Here is a 15340-nt window from a genome sequence, read left to right as displayed (position 1 = left end):
CCTGTTGCATTCTGTCTGTGAGTGACACTCACTCCTAATGAACCCGCCTTCCTGCCGAGTGAGCTGCATACACAGGACACCCGTGCTCTCCTCCCTCACCGCCCACTCTCGGGATACTACCTGAACAGTCTCTCCATCCTTTGTACTTCTGCAATAAGGCACTCCAGTCTGGGATAGGAATGTTGAGTGCTGACAAGGATTTAGCAAAAGGGACTTTTAAAGAACATGCATGAATAAATCTATTTGTTTATGGCTTTGCTGACAGCGGAAAAGGCAGAATCATTTAAAGGATTCAGCAGGTGCAGGCTGGCAGGAAGTTATGGTCATAGGGGGACTGTTTTGAATAGGTCATAAGCCAGTGTTTTTCAACGAGGCTTCCTAGGAACCCTTGGGTTCCACAGTCATCGCTAAAGGATCCCTGCAATTTTCAGGTCATTTGAAAATGGGACCAATAAACAGAAGAATTTAAAATGCATCTGATCACAGACACGCTATTAGAGAGGGTTGGGGTTCCTTACAATGCATCTGATCTCAGACGCGCTATTAGAGAGGGTTGGGGTTCCTTACAATGCATCTGATCTCAGACGCGCTATTAGAGAGGGTTGGGGTTCCTTACAATGTATATGGTGTTGAGACGTAATTAGCAGTCCCAGTAATATGCATTTAACCCTTTTGCTGCTGAAGTACATTGCAGACTGCCGACCGTGAGGGGGATTTAGGGCCTTTGTAGGATTCCAGTAACCTGTTCCCAAAGTGAGGCGGCGGGAGGGGGTTCAATAAGAATGATCTGGGATGCAGGTTACTGCTTCCTGGGTGATTCCTCTCTGAGGAAATGTTGAATTCTCACAAAAGACCATCTCATGTGTGAGCTTTTCCAGTAGCAAATAACCCCTGGCATGTCCATGGGATCCTAATCCTGTCTATTTAGGGCAGTGAAAGCTGACACAGGGATTCCTCCCGGGAGAAGGACTCAGAGGGGTTTACTGCTTCACCTCTGGTTGTTCCAGTTTTGTCCCCCCGCTGGAGCACATTGTGAGCTCTTATCATGGAGCGACTCGACACTGCTAAACTCTGGGAAATAATGTAATGAGAGCCCTTTCTGTGCTTGGGGGTAATGTGTCTCTAGCCTGCGAAACCATGGGAGATTAATGCCACAAAGTATATCACAAACGTTGGAGTTCTGCATACACTGCTGCATTGTCATAGTTACATTTGAATAAGTAATAGTAGCTGGACTATCACATTGTAACCGTAACTGTAACTCATTTAGGCAGGGACTGTGCCTGTAACAATCCGATGTGCGTTCCACTCACTACGCTAGGGACTGTGTTACAATCCAATGTGCGTTCCACGCTCTATAGTGTAATTGTGAAGAAAAAATAATTAAGTGTTGTCATTGTCACAAAACTGTCCTTTACTCTGTCTCTCTTCCTCCCTACTCCTGTCTTTGTCCTCGCAAGTATTAAAGTCATTTGACATTTTGCATAAAACCTGTTGTATAAGCCAGGGTTGCTCAACTCCAGTTCTCAAGCCCCCCCAACAGGTCAGTTTTTAGGATATCCCTGCTTCAGCACAGGTGGCTCAATCAGAGGCTGCCTTCAACTGAGCCTCTGATTGAGCCACCTGTGCTGAAGCTGGGCCATCCTGAAAACTAGACCTGTTTCTTGAGGACTGGCGTTGAGCACCCCTGGTGTAAGCCACATCTCACTGTGAAGTTATACGTGACATCACGCTTCCGATTATGATGTCATCTGGTTTGGGCTTTGAAAAGCAAGCTGAATATGGTGTCTCTGAGTTCAGCAGTGAAGTAGTTGAGGGCAGGGGCAGTTTCTGGCAGAGAAGCAGTTAAAGAAGCATTAAAGGGGTGGAAGGGAGGCCGTTTCCTTTATAGTACTCTCTATAGGAGTAACAGAAAGGAAAGCAATCAGCCATGTAACACCTTCTCCAACATTTCTACAGTTCTTTAATGGTCCAAATGTAGTTTAACAGGCGCACTCGTTACATCCCACTTCTATTACTGGAGGGCGCCTCGGCTGCGAGTCGTGCTGCAACCTTTTCAGAGATGCAGTGATCAGGGCAGCATTATACAGCAGTACTTGCAGAAACTCCCACAGCAGGCTTTTATTCAGAGCCCTTCAAGGAAAGGCAATTATCCGATGATTTCACAGTGAAGCATTTGTGCAAATTCTTTTATTGCAATAAACCAGAAAATGTGGGATGGGATAATAACTTCATACAGGCATACCCCGGTTTAAGGACACTCACTTTAAGTACACTCGCGAGTAAGGACATATCGCCGAATAGGCAAACGGCAGCTCGCGCATGCGCCTGACAGCACGTCCTGAACAGCAATACCGGCTCCCTACCTGTACCGAAGCTGTGCGCAAGCGGGGAGACTATAGAGCCTGTTACAACTGCGTTATTTACATCAGTTATGCACGTATATGACGATTGCAGTACAGTACATGCATCGATAAGTGGGAAAAGGGAGTGCTTCACTTTAAGTACATTTTCGCTTTACATACATACTCCGGTCCCATTGCGTACGTTAATGCGGGGTGTGCCTGTACAGCGCCTTTCTTCCAATGGGACTCAAAGTGCTTCAAAATTGCAGCATAGCAATACATAGCATTCTATTACAGACACAGCCCCTGCCCAGGTGAGCTTACAATCTATGTTTTCAGTGCCTGGGGCACAGGGAGATAAAGTGACTTGCTCAAGGTCACAAGGAGTTGTCACTGGGAATTGAACCGGGTTCCCCAAATTCACAGTGTCATTGTTTTGCATAGTCTGTGTCTTCACTCACTGAGCCACTGCTTCAGCTTTACTCAATCACCTCCCCATATGGTTGTGTTGAAGGGGTTAATAGGCATCTCCAGTTGTTCTGTATGTTTGGACTGTGTCAGTTTATACCAGGAATAGCTGATCATTACAAGCCTGTCATATGCTCTCTTGGCACCAGGAGATACACAGCTGTCTGCAGGTTATTGTGTGTGAAGCGTCTTCAACACTGGTTCAACCTGTTAGCATTATAATAATCATCATCTTATTTTGATACTGAGCCAGTCGTATACGGGGAGAATAGCACAAGATTTCCAAGTAAATATCTGTGTTTATTCCATTCTTTTATTTTAAATATATATGTTATATGTCAAGAGGCGGCCAACTCCAGTCCTCAAGAGCTACCAACAGGTCAGGTTTTCAGGATGTCCCAGCTTCAGCACAGGTGGCTCAATCAGTGGCTCAGTCAAAGACTGAGTCACTGATTGAGCCACCTGTGCTGAAGCAAGGAACCACTCGATTGAGCCACCTCTGCTGAAGCAGGGAGCCACTGATTGAGCTACCTGTGCTGAAGCAGGGATATCCTTAAAACCTGACCTGTTGTGGCCCTTGATGACTGGAGTTGACCACCCCTAATTACAACCTCCCCCTCCAGAAAATAAATATATATATATATATATATATATATATATATATATATATATATATACACACACACAAATATACGGCTAATAATATAATAAGTTAAATATGCTCAATTCTAGTGAACTAGCCTGGCAATTTCCTTTCCTAAAGGAGTTTATGATTTAATTGTTGCTGTCGGGAGTTTCAATGAATACAAATACTTTTAAAGCATTCTGAAAACTCAGATGTACCACCCCTCACCCCCCCCCCCCCCAACCTGACTGAGGTGTGTAATGTGGGGTGTTTATCAGAGTCTGTTGTGAACAAAAAGCACCTTTAATACCCGGGGTAATCCCGGCGAATGCGTCAGTCTTCAAAACGGGGAATTCTGATATTGGCGGCTTAGATACAGGTAAATCCCGTGTGTGTGTGTGTGTCAGTGTCCATGCAAGTATGTTAGTGTGCATGTGTTAGTGTGTGTCAGGAGAAAGAATAACTCTGGACAGTTTTTAGGGGGTTTGGAAATACCCCGTTACTCCGGCTACACGACCGCACTACCAATAGTGGATATCAATATCTGTTAAAATTGGGAGATTGTGTCATAAGAATCCAACCACATTAATTACTTTGTATTGTCACACAATATATTAATTCACATTAGCTCCCCATATTCTACATTTTCTATTAGTGTGTGTCAGGCTGTGTTAGTGTGTGTGTTTGTGTGTGTGTGTTTTAGTGTGTCAGCATGTGCATGTAGGTGTGTGTGTACGTGTATGTCAGTAACAATGAAGCAGAAATAGTAGCGCTCCAAAATAATGGTCAAGTGGTCAGTATTATTTGAGCCAACGCTTCGGTCCAACGCAGCGAACCTTTCTCAGAGATCTCTGACGTGGGAAAGGTTCGCTGCGTTGGCACGAAACGTTGGCTGAATTGATGCTAACCACTTGACTCCTGTTTTGGAGCGCTGCTCCGCTTCATTTCTGTGGCCTTTCACCATCCAGTTTCAGCCCCTGTAAGCAGGTTTAAGTTTTAAGTGGACTTTACATCTATATATTTTAGTGTGTGCCAGTTTGTAAAGTGTAGGTGTGTGTCAGTTTGTCAGTGTGTCATTGTGTCCGTTTGCATGTGCCGCCAGTGTGTGTTGTGTGTGTGTGTGTGTGTCAGTCTGTCTTTGTGTCGGTGAGTGTGTCAGTCTGACTGTGTGTGTGTCAGTCTGTGTCAGTGTGTCTGTGTGTGTCGTTGAGTGTGTTAGTCTGCCTGAATGTGTCGGTGAGTGTGTCAATGTGTCCTTTTGTATGTGCTGCCCAGTTGTATGTGCTGCCGGCGTGTGGATGTCAGTGTGTCAGCCTGTATGTGTTGGTGTGTATGTCAGTGTGTGTCAGTGTATCTGTCTGTATGTGTAGGTATGTGTCTATGTGTCAGTGTATTCCTGCCTTTTTATTGGTGGCTGTTTATAGCTCTTAGCCCTGAAACCAAATCCAAGCTACCGCCTCTGCACCCTCTTCCTGCAGCCGTGAGAGAGTCGCTCTGTGCTTGGCTTGGATTTTGGAGAGAAACGGAGGAGACCCTTCAGCACCCACCATGTGGGGGATCAAAACCAAATCTGTACGTCATGTGTGGGGTCAAAGCCCCTTTAATGAATGAGGGAGTTACACTGCAAGCCCCCCAGGAGGGAAGTTAACTGTATAAGTTGTGGGGTGGGCTAATTAAGCATGTGATTTACAGAACGTGTTACATGCTATGGGCAACAGGGGGGTCTGTTATTGTTTAACAGGTGCAAAAACAGCACCCGATTTAGCGAGGGTGAAAGCAACGGGATTGTATTCTTTGTAGAGGCAGCGGAGAGGTTATGGGCCTTATTCCATGTATAGTGGCCAATCGCTCTGTCATCGGTGGAAAGTCAATGGAAGCTGCAGTTGACCACTTGGGGAGTTATTGAATAAGCCCGATAATTTGGATTTGCGTGATGATAGTGTGTACCCCATAGTCATCTATGGATGTTGTTGTTGTTGTATGGGTTTTCTGTTCCAAAGCCCGCGCACCATATTCAGCTATGTTAGATTCATTTAACCCCTGAGCTGCTAGAGGTCAAAGGTGGCTCTACCCTTAGGTAGCAAAGGCTGAGGACCCCACATAGCTGCCATGCACCAGGTCTCCAGAGACAAGCAGCACAGCTCCGGGGGCCCACAAGAGACCCTCATATCCAAGCACCCCTGGCCATTTTGTAACGTTTGTTGGTACTGCAGCTTGGCGTGGACCCCGGGGCTCAGCCGGGCCGGGGGAACATTCTTTAACTCATTACAATCATAAACATACAAATATATGACTACAAAAAAGCTGCAAAGCATTAGGGGCCCTGGAAGATCTAGAGCTACCTCTGCCCAGAGGGACTAGCCACTATTGCAGGCCCTGCGGGGAGCGAAGGGGTTAATATGGAAGTCTTATTTGCTGATCATAAGACACCAGCGCCTACAATGTTATTCTGGTCCATAGTTCCCTTCTGTGTCAGGGTTACAGTGTTACTCTGGAATATAGGTCCTTTCTGTGTCAGGGTTACAGTGTTACTCTAGTATATATGTCCTTTCTGTGTCAGGGTCACAGTGTTACTCTGGAATATAGGTCCCTTCTGTCTCAGGGTTACAATGTTTTTCTGGTCCATAGTTCCCTTCTGTCTCAGGGTTACAATGTTTTTCTGGTCCATACATCCTTTCTGTCTCAGGGTTACAGTGTTACTCTGGAATATAGGTCCTTTCTGTCTCAGGGTTACAGTGTTACTCTGGAATATAGGTCCCTTCTGTCTCAGGGTTAAAATGTTACTCTAGTATATATGTCCCTGCTGTCTCAGGGTTACAATGTTACTCTGGTATATATGTCCCTTCTGTCTCAGGGTTACAATGTTACTCTAGTATATATGTCCCTTCTGTCTCAGGGTTACAGTGTTACTGTAGTATATAAGTTCCTTCTGTCTCAGGGTTACAATGTTACTCTAGTATATATGTCCCTTCTGTCTCAGGGTTACAGTGTTACTCTGGAATATAGGTCCTTTCTGTGTCAGGGTTACAGTGTTACTCTGGAATATAGGTCCCTTCTGTCTCAGGGTTAAAATGTTACTCTAGTATATAAGTTCCTTCTGTCTCAGGTTTACAATGTTACTCTAGTATATATGTCCCTGCTGTCTCAGGGTTACAATGTTACTCTGGTATATATGTCCCTTCTGTCTCAGGGTTACAGTGTTACTGTAGTATATAAGTTCCTTCTGTCTCAGGGTTACAATGTTACTCTAGTATATATGTCCCTTCTGTCTCAGGGTTACAGTGTTACTCTAGTATATATGTCCCTTCTGTCTCAGGGATACAGTGTTACTCTAGTATATATGTCCCTTCTGTCTCAGGGTTACAGTGTTACTCTAGTATATATGTCCCTTCTGTCTCGGGGTTACAGTGTTACTCTAGTATATATGTCCCTTCTGTCTCGGGGTTACAGTGTTACTCTGTTTACCCCCGCAGAGGGAGTGCATCTCTGTACACGTAGGGCAGGCTGGCGTTCAGATTGGCAATGCATGCTGGGAACTCTTCTGCTTGGAGCATGGCATCCAGCCAGATGGCACCTTCTCAGAAAAGACGGTGCCGGGCAGCTCAGACGATTCCTTCGCCACCTTCTTCAGCGAGACTGGCAATGGCAAGCACGTGCCCCGGGCAGTCATGGTGGACCTGGAACCCTCCGTAGTAGGTAGGTCGGGGTTTCCTGTTGGCGCTCCGCGTACTTTCAGACGCGCGAACCCGATTTGCAAATGCTTATGTAAAGGTTTAAACCTTCAGGATGCCGTAGTGACCCCACCGTGTGCGCATCAGAGACAACTTTGTGCCCGCGTTTTCTTAAAGCCAAAAATAGGTCACTTCCTGATTTTGATTTTGGGGCGTATTTGAACGCCCGCAGCTTGAACGAAATTCACGAAAACGTTTTGTGAAAGACGCCAAACGTGAAGTATACGCAGAACTGGAGTGACATTGGAGTCGCTGCGTTAGGTATCGCCTAGTACCGAAGTGCTCGGTTCTGGAGGTGACCCGGTGACGCCTCAGTATGTCATCGACACTGTGATGAATTTTTGCAAACATTTACATTTTTGTTACTTCCCCGGAAAGTAACATTCTCCAGATTCACCAATCTGTGCCGTGGTTTCTACTGTCTCCCGGCCCGCTGATGCTGGGTTATGTTCTGACGGTGTGGTCCCACTTAGTACCAAAGTGAATTCATTGCGTTTATTGAATTAATGATTGATTTAAAGAAACGTCACGTGTGCACGGGCGCAATTTTCTTCTATCCCTCAACACCGTCATTTTTGCTTAAGAGACCACCCTGAGATCTGAAGGGGTCTTCTACAAATCTGCAAAAACAATGTCACCTAGACAAGATTACACATTTACTGATGCAGTCTCTAAAACTGTATGAGCCCCCCCCCCCTCCCCTCCCCAGAGAAGATGATAGCACCTTTCTGATTTGGATGTTTGATCTCCCTGTTAGAAACCATGCAATAGCAATGTATCAGTCAGCAAAATCACCATTTACTCTGAAAAAAAAAACATTGCAATGCCCCCCAAACCCCCAAATACTCCAGGTACCTGTGCTGGAATCCTGCAGGAATCTCTGGCATCAAAAGCAGCTGACTTATTGAGACGATGCTGGAAATATGTCTCAAAAAGGAGTTGTTAAAAGGTGAAAACAAAAGAAGAATTGAATTTGAAAACGGAATGAAACAGGTGGTTACTTTAAAAACATAATGGTCATACTAACTAAATGCTGCAAAGCCATGGAACACCTTTTGAGACCATACAATCCCTTCACTTGCACGGGCCGTAAGGTGTCTTATGGCTTAACACAGGGGTGGCCAACTCCAGTCCTCAAGGGCCACCAACAGGTCAGGTTTTCAGGATATCCCTGCTTCCGCACAGGTGGCTCAATCAGTGGCTCAGTCAATGACAGCCACCTGTGCTGAAACAGGGATATCCTGAAAACCTGACCTGTTGGTGGCCCTTGAGGACTGGAGTTGGCTACCCCTGGCTTAACACCCCTTAGTAGACATGAGTAGTTGCAGCGCTGTAGTGTACGCCTATACAAATGTCTAGGTGGCTTTGCCATGAGTCGCTACACCCACTGGGAGAGAAGTGGTTAAAATAATGTGACACGAATAAGTGTAAACTCAAGTCTGGGCCCCCAGCCATTTTAACCCTTCACACCGCGCGCGATGATTGTGTGTAACAGTGTATATAACACCGGTGACAACGTAGCCGCCGCGACGCGCTATCTGTGGTGTTTGCCGTGACGGTGACCCGACCTTTGCTTGCCTCCGCCAGATGAAATCCGCAATGGGACGTACCGCCAGCTCTTCCACCCCGAGCAGCTCATCACGGGCAAGGAGGACGCCGCCAATAACTACGCCCGGGGCCACTATACGATTGGCAAGGAGAGCATCGATCTGGTGCTGGATCGCATCCGTAAACTGGTGAGACTGACTCTCTCTGCGCCCCAATTATTATCGGGGTGCGGAAATGTATTGTATAGTTTAAATGCAAATTAGGGTTATTGGTCCTTACTTGCAGTTATTGTCCATTTAAAGCCCCAGTTACCTATTTTTGGTTTTGCCTAACCCATTTTGACTTGGCACTCAACAGAGCCCTGTCTCGGGCGCCAATTCCAGCCAAGGGGTTAAGAGGTATGATTAACATAAAGTTTCCCTCCCCCCCCCCCATTCTTTTGTTCTTCCAGAGTGATGCCTGCTCAGGGCTACAAGGTTTCCTGATCTTCCACAGTTTCGGAGGGGGTACCGGCTCCGGATTCACCTCCCTCCTCATGGAGCGTCTCTCTCTGGACTACGGCAAGAAGTCCAAGCTGGAGTTTGCCATCTACCCGGCCCCGCAGATCTCCACCGCCGTGGTGGAGCCATACAACTCCATCCTGACCACGCACACCACCCTGGAGCACTCGGACTGTGCCTTCATGGTGGACAACGAGGCCATTTACGACATCTGCCGGCGCAACCTGGACATCGAGCGCCCGAGCTACGTGGATCTCAACCGGCTCATCAGCCAGATTGTCTCGTCCATCACGGCCTCGCTGCGCTTTGACGGAGCCCTCAACGTGGACCTGACAGAGTTCCAGACCAACCTGGTCCCTTACCCACGCATCCACTTCCCTTTGGTCACCTACGCCCCCATCATCTCGGCGGAGAAGGCGTACCACGAGCAGCTGTCCGTGGCCGAGATCACCAGTGCCTGCTTCGAGCCGTCCAACCAGATGGTGAAGTGCGACCCGCGGCACGGGAAGTACATGGCCTGCTGCATGCTGTACCGGGGGGACGTGGTACCCAAGGACGTCAACGTGGCCATCGCCACCATCAAGACCAAGAGGAGCATCCAGTTTGTGGATTGGTGCCCCACAGGATTCAAGGTGAGGACCCAATTTTTTTTAAAAATATATTCAAATATATACCCATAAAAAAAACAACTGCATCTGTAATAAATAGTGAGAGGAGCCTGTGCACGCCTTTTGGTGATACATGAGGCCACGTGTGGAGCTGGGTGTGGCTGTGGTCTAAATTACTTAAAGGGACAATTCCTCCTAGGACCAAAGTGAACTAATTCCAGTGACATGTTTAGGGGTCTCTTCTCGGTAATTGATGCATGCGTTACCCAAATCTGATAGTATAAGTATTTCTCATTCATTATTAAAGTGAGATTTCGGAGGGGGTTTGATATCCTCTGGCTGCTCCCTTTTGTGCGATAAGCAAGTGCTTGTATAGGCAGAGTCCCCACCTCTCCTTATCTCTATTGGGTCTTTTTTAAATAAATCAGTTCTGTACTATGAGAAAATACTTTTAGCATTAAAAAAATGTTTTTAACATATTCTAATGTATCCAGCATTTATGTTTCTATAGCAACCATTTACTAAGTCACATCCCCTTTCTCTTCTGAGATAGGCTCTGGCTTCTTCAGCCCTCTCTCTAGCAGTGCACCAATTGTATCTAGTGCCTGCCTGGTCACATGATCTTCCCCACAGAACTTTGCATCTTGGGTAGTCTTGTGCAGCCCTAACAGTGAATTAAATAACCCCCGATTCGGCGATTGATTACAGGAGAACGGATCGATCGGCAGCTTAGCTAATCACTTGTCAGTGTGCAGATTGTATCGATTCGCATATTGAATCAAATTATGTTTTTTGAACGGCAGCTTTAAGAGGAAAGAAAACACTTGATTGATAAACACTTCCCCATTCAGAGCCCCATAAGGCCGCGCTTATAGTCCTGGCTACGTCGCCGGGACTGTAAGCGCGGCCTAAAGGCCGTAATATAGTGGGCGCGCGCGGCACTTATAGTTGGCTGTGGTTAGCCAGCCATTGTATGCTAGGGCCGCGCGCGCGCACGGCAGTGAGCGTGGAGCCGGGCGACAGGGGAAAAGTAAGTGTTCGCGCCGCTTCCGCTCAGTGTCTGCAATGTGTGTGTGTGTGTGTGTGTGTGTGTGTGTGTGTGTGTGTGTGTGTGTGTGTGTGTGTGTGTGTGTGTGTGTGTGTGTGTGTGTGTGTGTGTGTGTATGTGTACAAAGTTGCACAATATTAATAAATAATTTCTTCTCACAGCATGTCTTTTTTTTTCATTTTTAATATATACACACATATATAATACACACATACACACACAGCTTCCCCAGTGACACACACACACAGTGACACACACACAGTACCTTCCAAGCCTGTTGCTCACAGCAGCACGGACCGTACACACGAAAAGTGTGCGTCACGTGCACGAGCGTTCGCACAGGCACACGCGCACACGCCCACTATATTACGGGCCTTAGAAAGTCAACTGTCCGACTACGAGGGATTGCATCTTTATGGGGTCAGTGCCTCGTAGGACAAAGGTGAAGGAAAGAAAGTGGCACGTTTAGTGGCTTACATATCACAGATTGACGTCTTTAGAAGAAAATCAGACACGTTTAAGTCTTTAAAAAAAATCATATTATACATTGTTACCATTTCTATGGCAAACAAAAGCTTTGCGTGTTTTTTTTAACAATCTTTACCTAATGTCGTTTAGCGATGAGACATTTTGTCAGTCCGGAAACTAAGGCCCGGGGTGAATTGCACTTTCTGCTTCCAAAGTGATTACAAAGCTGTCATTAGTGGGGCTTTTCTGCCTATTTTTAGGGGCCTGTACCAAACAAACAAGGGATTTTGTGGAGATCTGTAAAGTGGTTCTTAAAAAAAAAAATAACAGGATTTTATTTTTTTACACAAATTCTTCAGCGATTACATGACATCACTGGGGAGCATTTCACAGCCCTGTCTTGATTCTTAAAGGCACCGTCTCTGATTTAGTCAAATATATGTTGCTTTGACTCTGTAACTTCCTAGATAGAGCAGGAGTGGGCAACTCCAGTTCTCTACTGATTGAGCCACCTGTGCTGAGGGATATCCCGAAACTGAGACTGGAGTTGTCCACCCCTGTCCCACCACTGTCCTAGAGTCTGATATAATATATTATTACATTGACTGGGCAAGTGTGACTGCATAGAGACTGTGATGCAGCTTAATTTATGCCCTCTCTCTTCTCCCTCTCTCTCCCTCTCGCTAACTTTTCTCTCTCCCTCTCGCTAACTTTCTTTTTCTCTCTATTTTTTTTCATTATCTCGATTACTTTCTATTTCTCTCTCTGTGTACCTCTCTGACCTTCTGTTTCTCTGTTCTCTTACTCCCTCTATTTCTCCCTCTCATTCTCTATATTTCTCACTTTCTATGTCTTTCTCTCGCTCTTTCTATATTTATATATATTATCATTCTCTTATCTCTCTCCCCTCACCCTCTCTCTCCATCTCTCCCTCCCTCTCTACTTCTATCTCTCCCTCTTTCTCTCTACCACTCCCTCCCCTCTCTCCATCTCTCCCTCTCTATCACTCTCTCTCCCTCCCCATCTCCCCTATCTCTCCCTCCCCCCTCTCCCCTATCTCTCCCTCCCCCCTCTCTCTCCCTCCCCCCTCTCTCTCCCTCCCCCCTCTCCCCTATCTCTAACTCTCCCTCTCTCTCCCTCCCCCCTCTCCCCTATCTCTCCCTCCCCCCTCTCCCCTATGTCTCCCTCCCCCCTCTCCCCTATCTCTAACTCCCCCCTCTCCCCTATCTCTCCCTCCCCCCTCTCCCCTATCTCGCCCTCCCCCCTCTCCCCTATCTCTCCCTCCCCCTCCCTCTCCCTCCCCCTCTCTACCTACTTTATCTCTCTCTACCTATCTCTCCCTCCCCCTCTCCCTCCCCCTTCCCCTCTTTCCTCTCTTTCCCTCTCTCCCTCACCTCTCCCTCCTCTCTCTCTCTCTACCTATCTCTCCCTCCCCCTCTCTCTCCCTCCCCTTCCCCTCTTTCCTCTCTCTCACTCTTTCCCTCTCTCCCTCACCTCTCCCTCCTCTCTCTCCATCTCTCCCTTTCCCAGGTTGGCATTAATTACCAGCCTCCCACTGTGGTGCCAGGGGGTGACCTGGCCAAGGTGCAACGCGCCGTCTGTATGCTGAGCAACACCACCGCCATCGCCGAGGCCTGGGCGCGGCTGGACCACAAGTTTGACCTGATGTACGCCAAGCGCGCCTTCGTGCACTGGTACGTGGGCGAAGGGATGGAGGAGGGAGAGTTCGCCGAGGCTCGCGAGGACTTGGCAGCGCTGGAGAAGGATTACGAGGAGGTGGGGATGGACTCGTTTGAGGAGGACAATGAAGGAGAAGAATATTAAGAGTGAAAACTCAGAGCTTCATACGGAGACTTGTGGGAGCTAATCTAAAATAAACGTATCCCAACTCTCAATCACATCGCCTTTTATTGTACCAGGAACGTGCTAGTGGTATTATTATATATCAGGATATCATATTAACTGCTTACTTGTGCAGCTGTAACTGTTCCCTTAATGCCTCCTAATGCCCCATATACCCTCTCCCTATAATTCCTCCTAATGCCCCATATACCCTCTCCCTATAACTCCTCCTAATGCCCCATATACCCTCTCCCTATAACTCCTCCTAATGCCCCATATACCCTCTCCCTATAACTCCTCCTAATGCCCCATATACCCTCTCCCTATAACTCCTCCTAATGCCCCATATACCCTCTCCCTATAACTCCTCCTATTGCTCCATATACCCTCTCCCTATAACTCCTCCTATTGCTCCATATACCCTCTTCCTATAACTCCTCCTATTGCTCCATATAACTGTTCCCTATAACTCCTCCTAATGCCCCATATAACCCCATCCTATAACTCCTCCTATTGCTCCATATAGATGTAGCCCTGCCCCCCCCCCCCCCCCCCCTCTGTTTTGCTGTGTGGTGCTGAGGTACACCTGTAGGTTCAGGAGAGCTGAGCTGATCTGCGGTGTAGTGGCGATCAGGACAGGCTTAGATTCTTCTCTGAGATCTTCTCATGGTGCGTAGCGCCTCCAGCAGTAGTGGGCTCCAAGGAGTTCGGAGGTCAGCCCCCACCATTGCACTCTTTCTCCCACTGCCCAAAGACTGATACTCAGACTGAGGTATATTCTGAACAGGATCTTTATTGGGGAACATCCACTGCAGATCTTCTCACAGCGATGCAAGGTCTCAGAGGTTCCATACCTCTGGATGGTGCTTTGCCCCTGGTAGAATAGGGCATCTGTGGCTGAATCAGATGTTCCCTCAGTCCAAAGACTGAGGGTGAGCACGCTCATCCCGCCATGGGAGAGTCTGACAGCTCTACTGCTTCCTCAGTCTTCCAGAGCATGAACAGTACTACTACTAAATTTGGCATTCCCCTAGTTAGGACAGAAGGGGCGGGCTCATGGTCTATACCTATCCCTGATAGGCTTAAACAGTCCATAAGTCACCACCGCACTCCTGTCCATCAAAGAGGAGCACAAGGGGGTCACTTGATACTGGCTGCAGCTAGCAGGAACTTACATAACAGGGGCAAAGACAGGTAGAAATAGACATACCCTGTTACATAACCGCTCCCTATAACTCCTCTTGTCGCTCCATATAACCCCTCCCTATAACTCCTCCTATTGCTCCATATAAATCCTCCCTATAAAATACCTCCCTATAACTCCTCTTGTCGCTCCATATAACCCCTCCCTATAACTCCTCCTATTGATCCATATAACACCTCCCTATAACTCCTGCTATTGATCCATATAACCGCTCCCTATAACTCCTCCTATTGATCCATATAACACCTCCCTATAACTCCTGCTATTGCTCCATATAACCGCTCCCTATAACTCCTCCTATTGATCCATATAACACCTCCCTATAACTCCTCCTATTGCGCCATAGAACCCCTCTTCAATTCTGCTTTACCTCCAAATGCCTCGCGGCTGCAAGAAGCAGAATACCTGCACGCCAAAAGTGAGCGCCTCCATTCGGGGGGGGGGGGGGGCGGGAGAGGTGCCGCAGATTGAAAGTGGCGGAACCTTTGCTCCTTTTCGCTGCCCTGCAAAGAAGGGGTTAACCGTCACCTGCCACTTTAAGCTGTGTTCGAAGTACCTGTCATTCATTTAGTGACTGTGTTAAATGTGTGTGTGCAGGGTAACCGTCTCCCTGGCCCAGCAGCTGCACAGCAGCTCTCTCTGAGTTTCATTTTTCTCTTTCAGGCGTGGGAAATGAAACTCAGAGCTCAAGCAGTGTGTGCGCCTGTGTGTGTGTGTGTGTGTGCGCCTGTGTGTGTATACATGTGTGCGTGTGTGTGGGGTTGCAAGGGAGGAGTATAAAAAGGGAGAGGAGAGCAGCAGAGCAGGCTCATCCCAAACCTGCAGAGGAGAAGGTAGAGTAACGCGGAATTGCCTGCGCTGTGAGTCTTATTCATACCTTCCCAGATATACTGCTTACATTTGCCACACACTGTAAGGCAATGAGAAATATGGGAAGCCAGCGGGGTTACCCA

General features: G+C 47.4%; 2 protein-coding genes across 4 annotated transcripts in view; both read left to right on the top strand.

The window, feature by feature from the left end:
- The first annotated feature begins 4879 nt into the window (after positions 1–4879).
- TUBA8 (tubulin alpha 8) lies at positions 4880–13236 on the top strand. The gene is made up of 5 exons (XM_075602457.1): positions 4880–5010; positions 6912–7134; positions 8757–8905; positions 9169–9849; positions 12872–13236. Exons 1-5 carry the CDS (start codon positions 4987–4989, stop codon positions 13163–13165), a joined length of 1371 nt encoding a protein of 456 aa, XP_075458572.1. The 5' UTR covers positions 4880–4986; the 3' UTR covers positions 13166–13236.
- Positions 13237–15167: 1931 nt separating this feature from the next.
- Positions 15168–15340, top strand: part of USP18 (ubiquitin specific peptidase 18) — a 43846-nt gene continuing 43673 nt past the window's right edge. For 2 of the 3 annotated variants that reach the window (XM_075602456.1, XM_075602454.1), the window contains exon 1: positions 15169–15247. The gene's annotated coding sequence lies outside the window, so the exon portion shown is untranslated. Of the gene's footprint in view, positions 15248–15340 lie in introns of all 3 variants that reach the window. The other variant, XM_075602455.1, reaches the window with a different exon arrangement.

This window comes from Ascaphus truei, chromosome 5, assembly GCF_040206685.1.
Source record: "Ascaphus truei isolate aAscTru1 chromosome 5, aAscTru1.hap1, whole genome shotgun sequence".
Lineage (NCBI taxonomy): Eukaryota > Metazoa > Chordata > Amphibia > Anura > Ascaphidae > Ascaphus > Ascaphus truei.
This window is presented reverse-complemented; position numbering and strand designations above follow the sequence as displayed.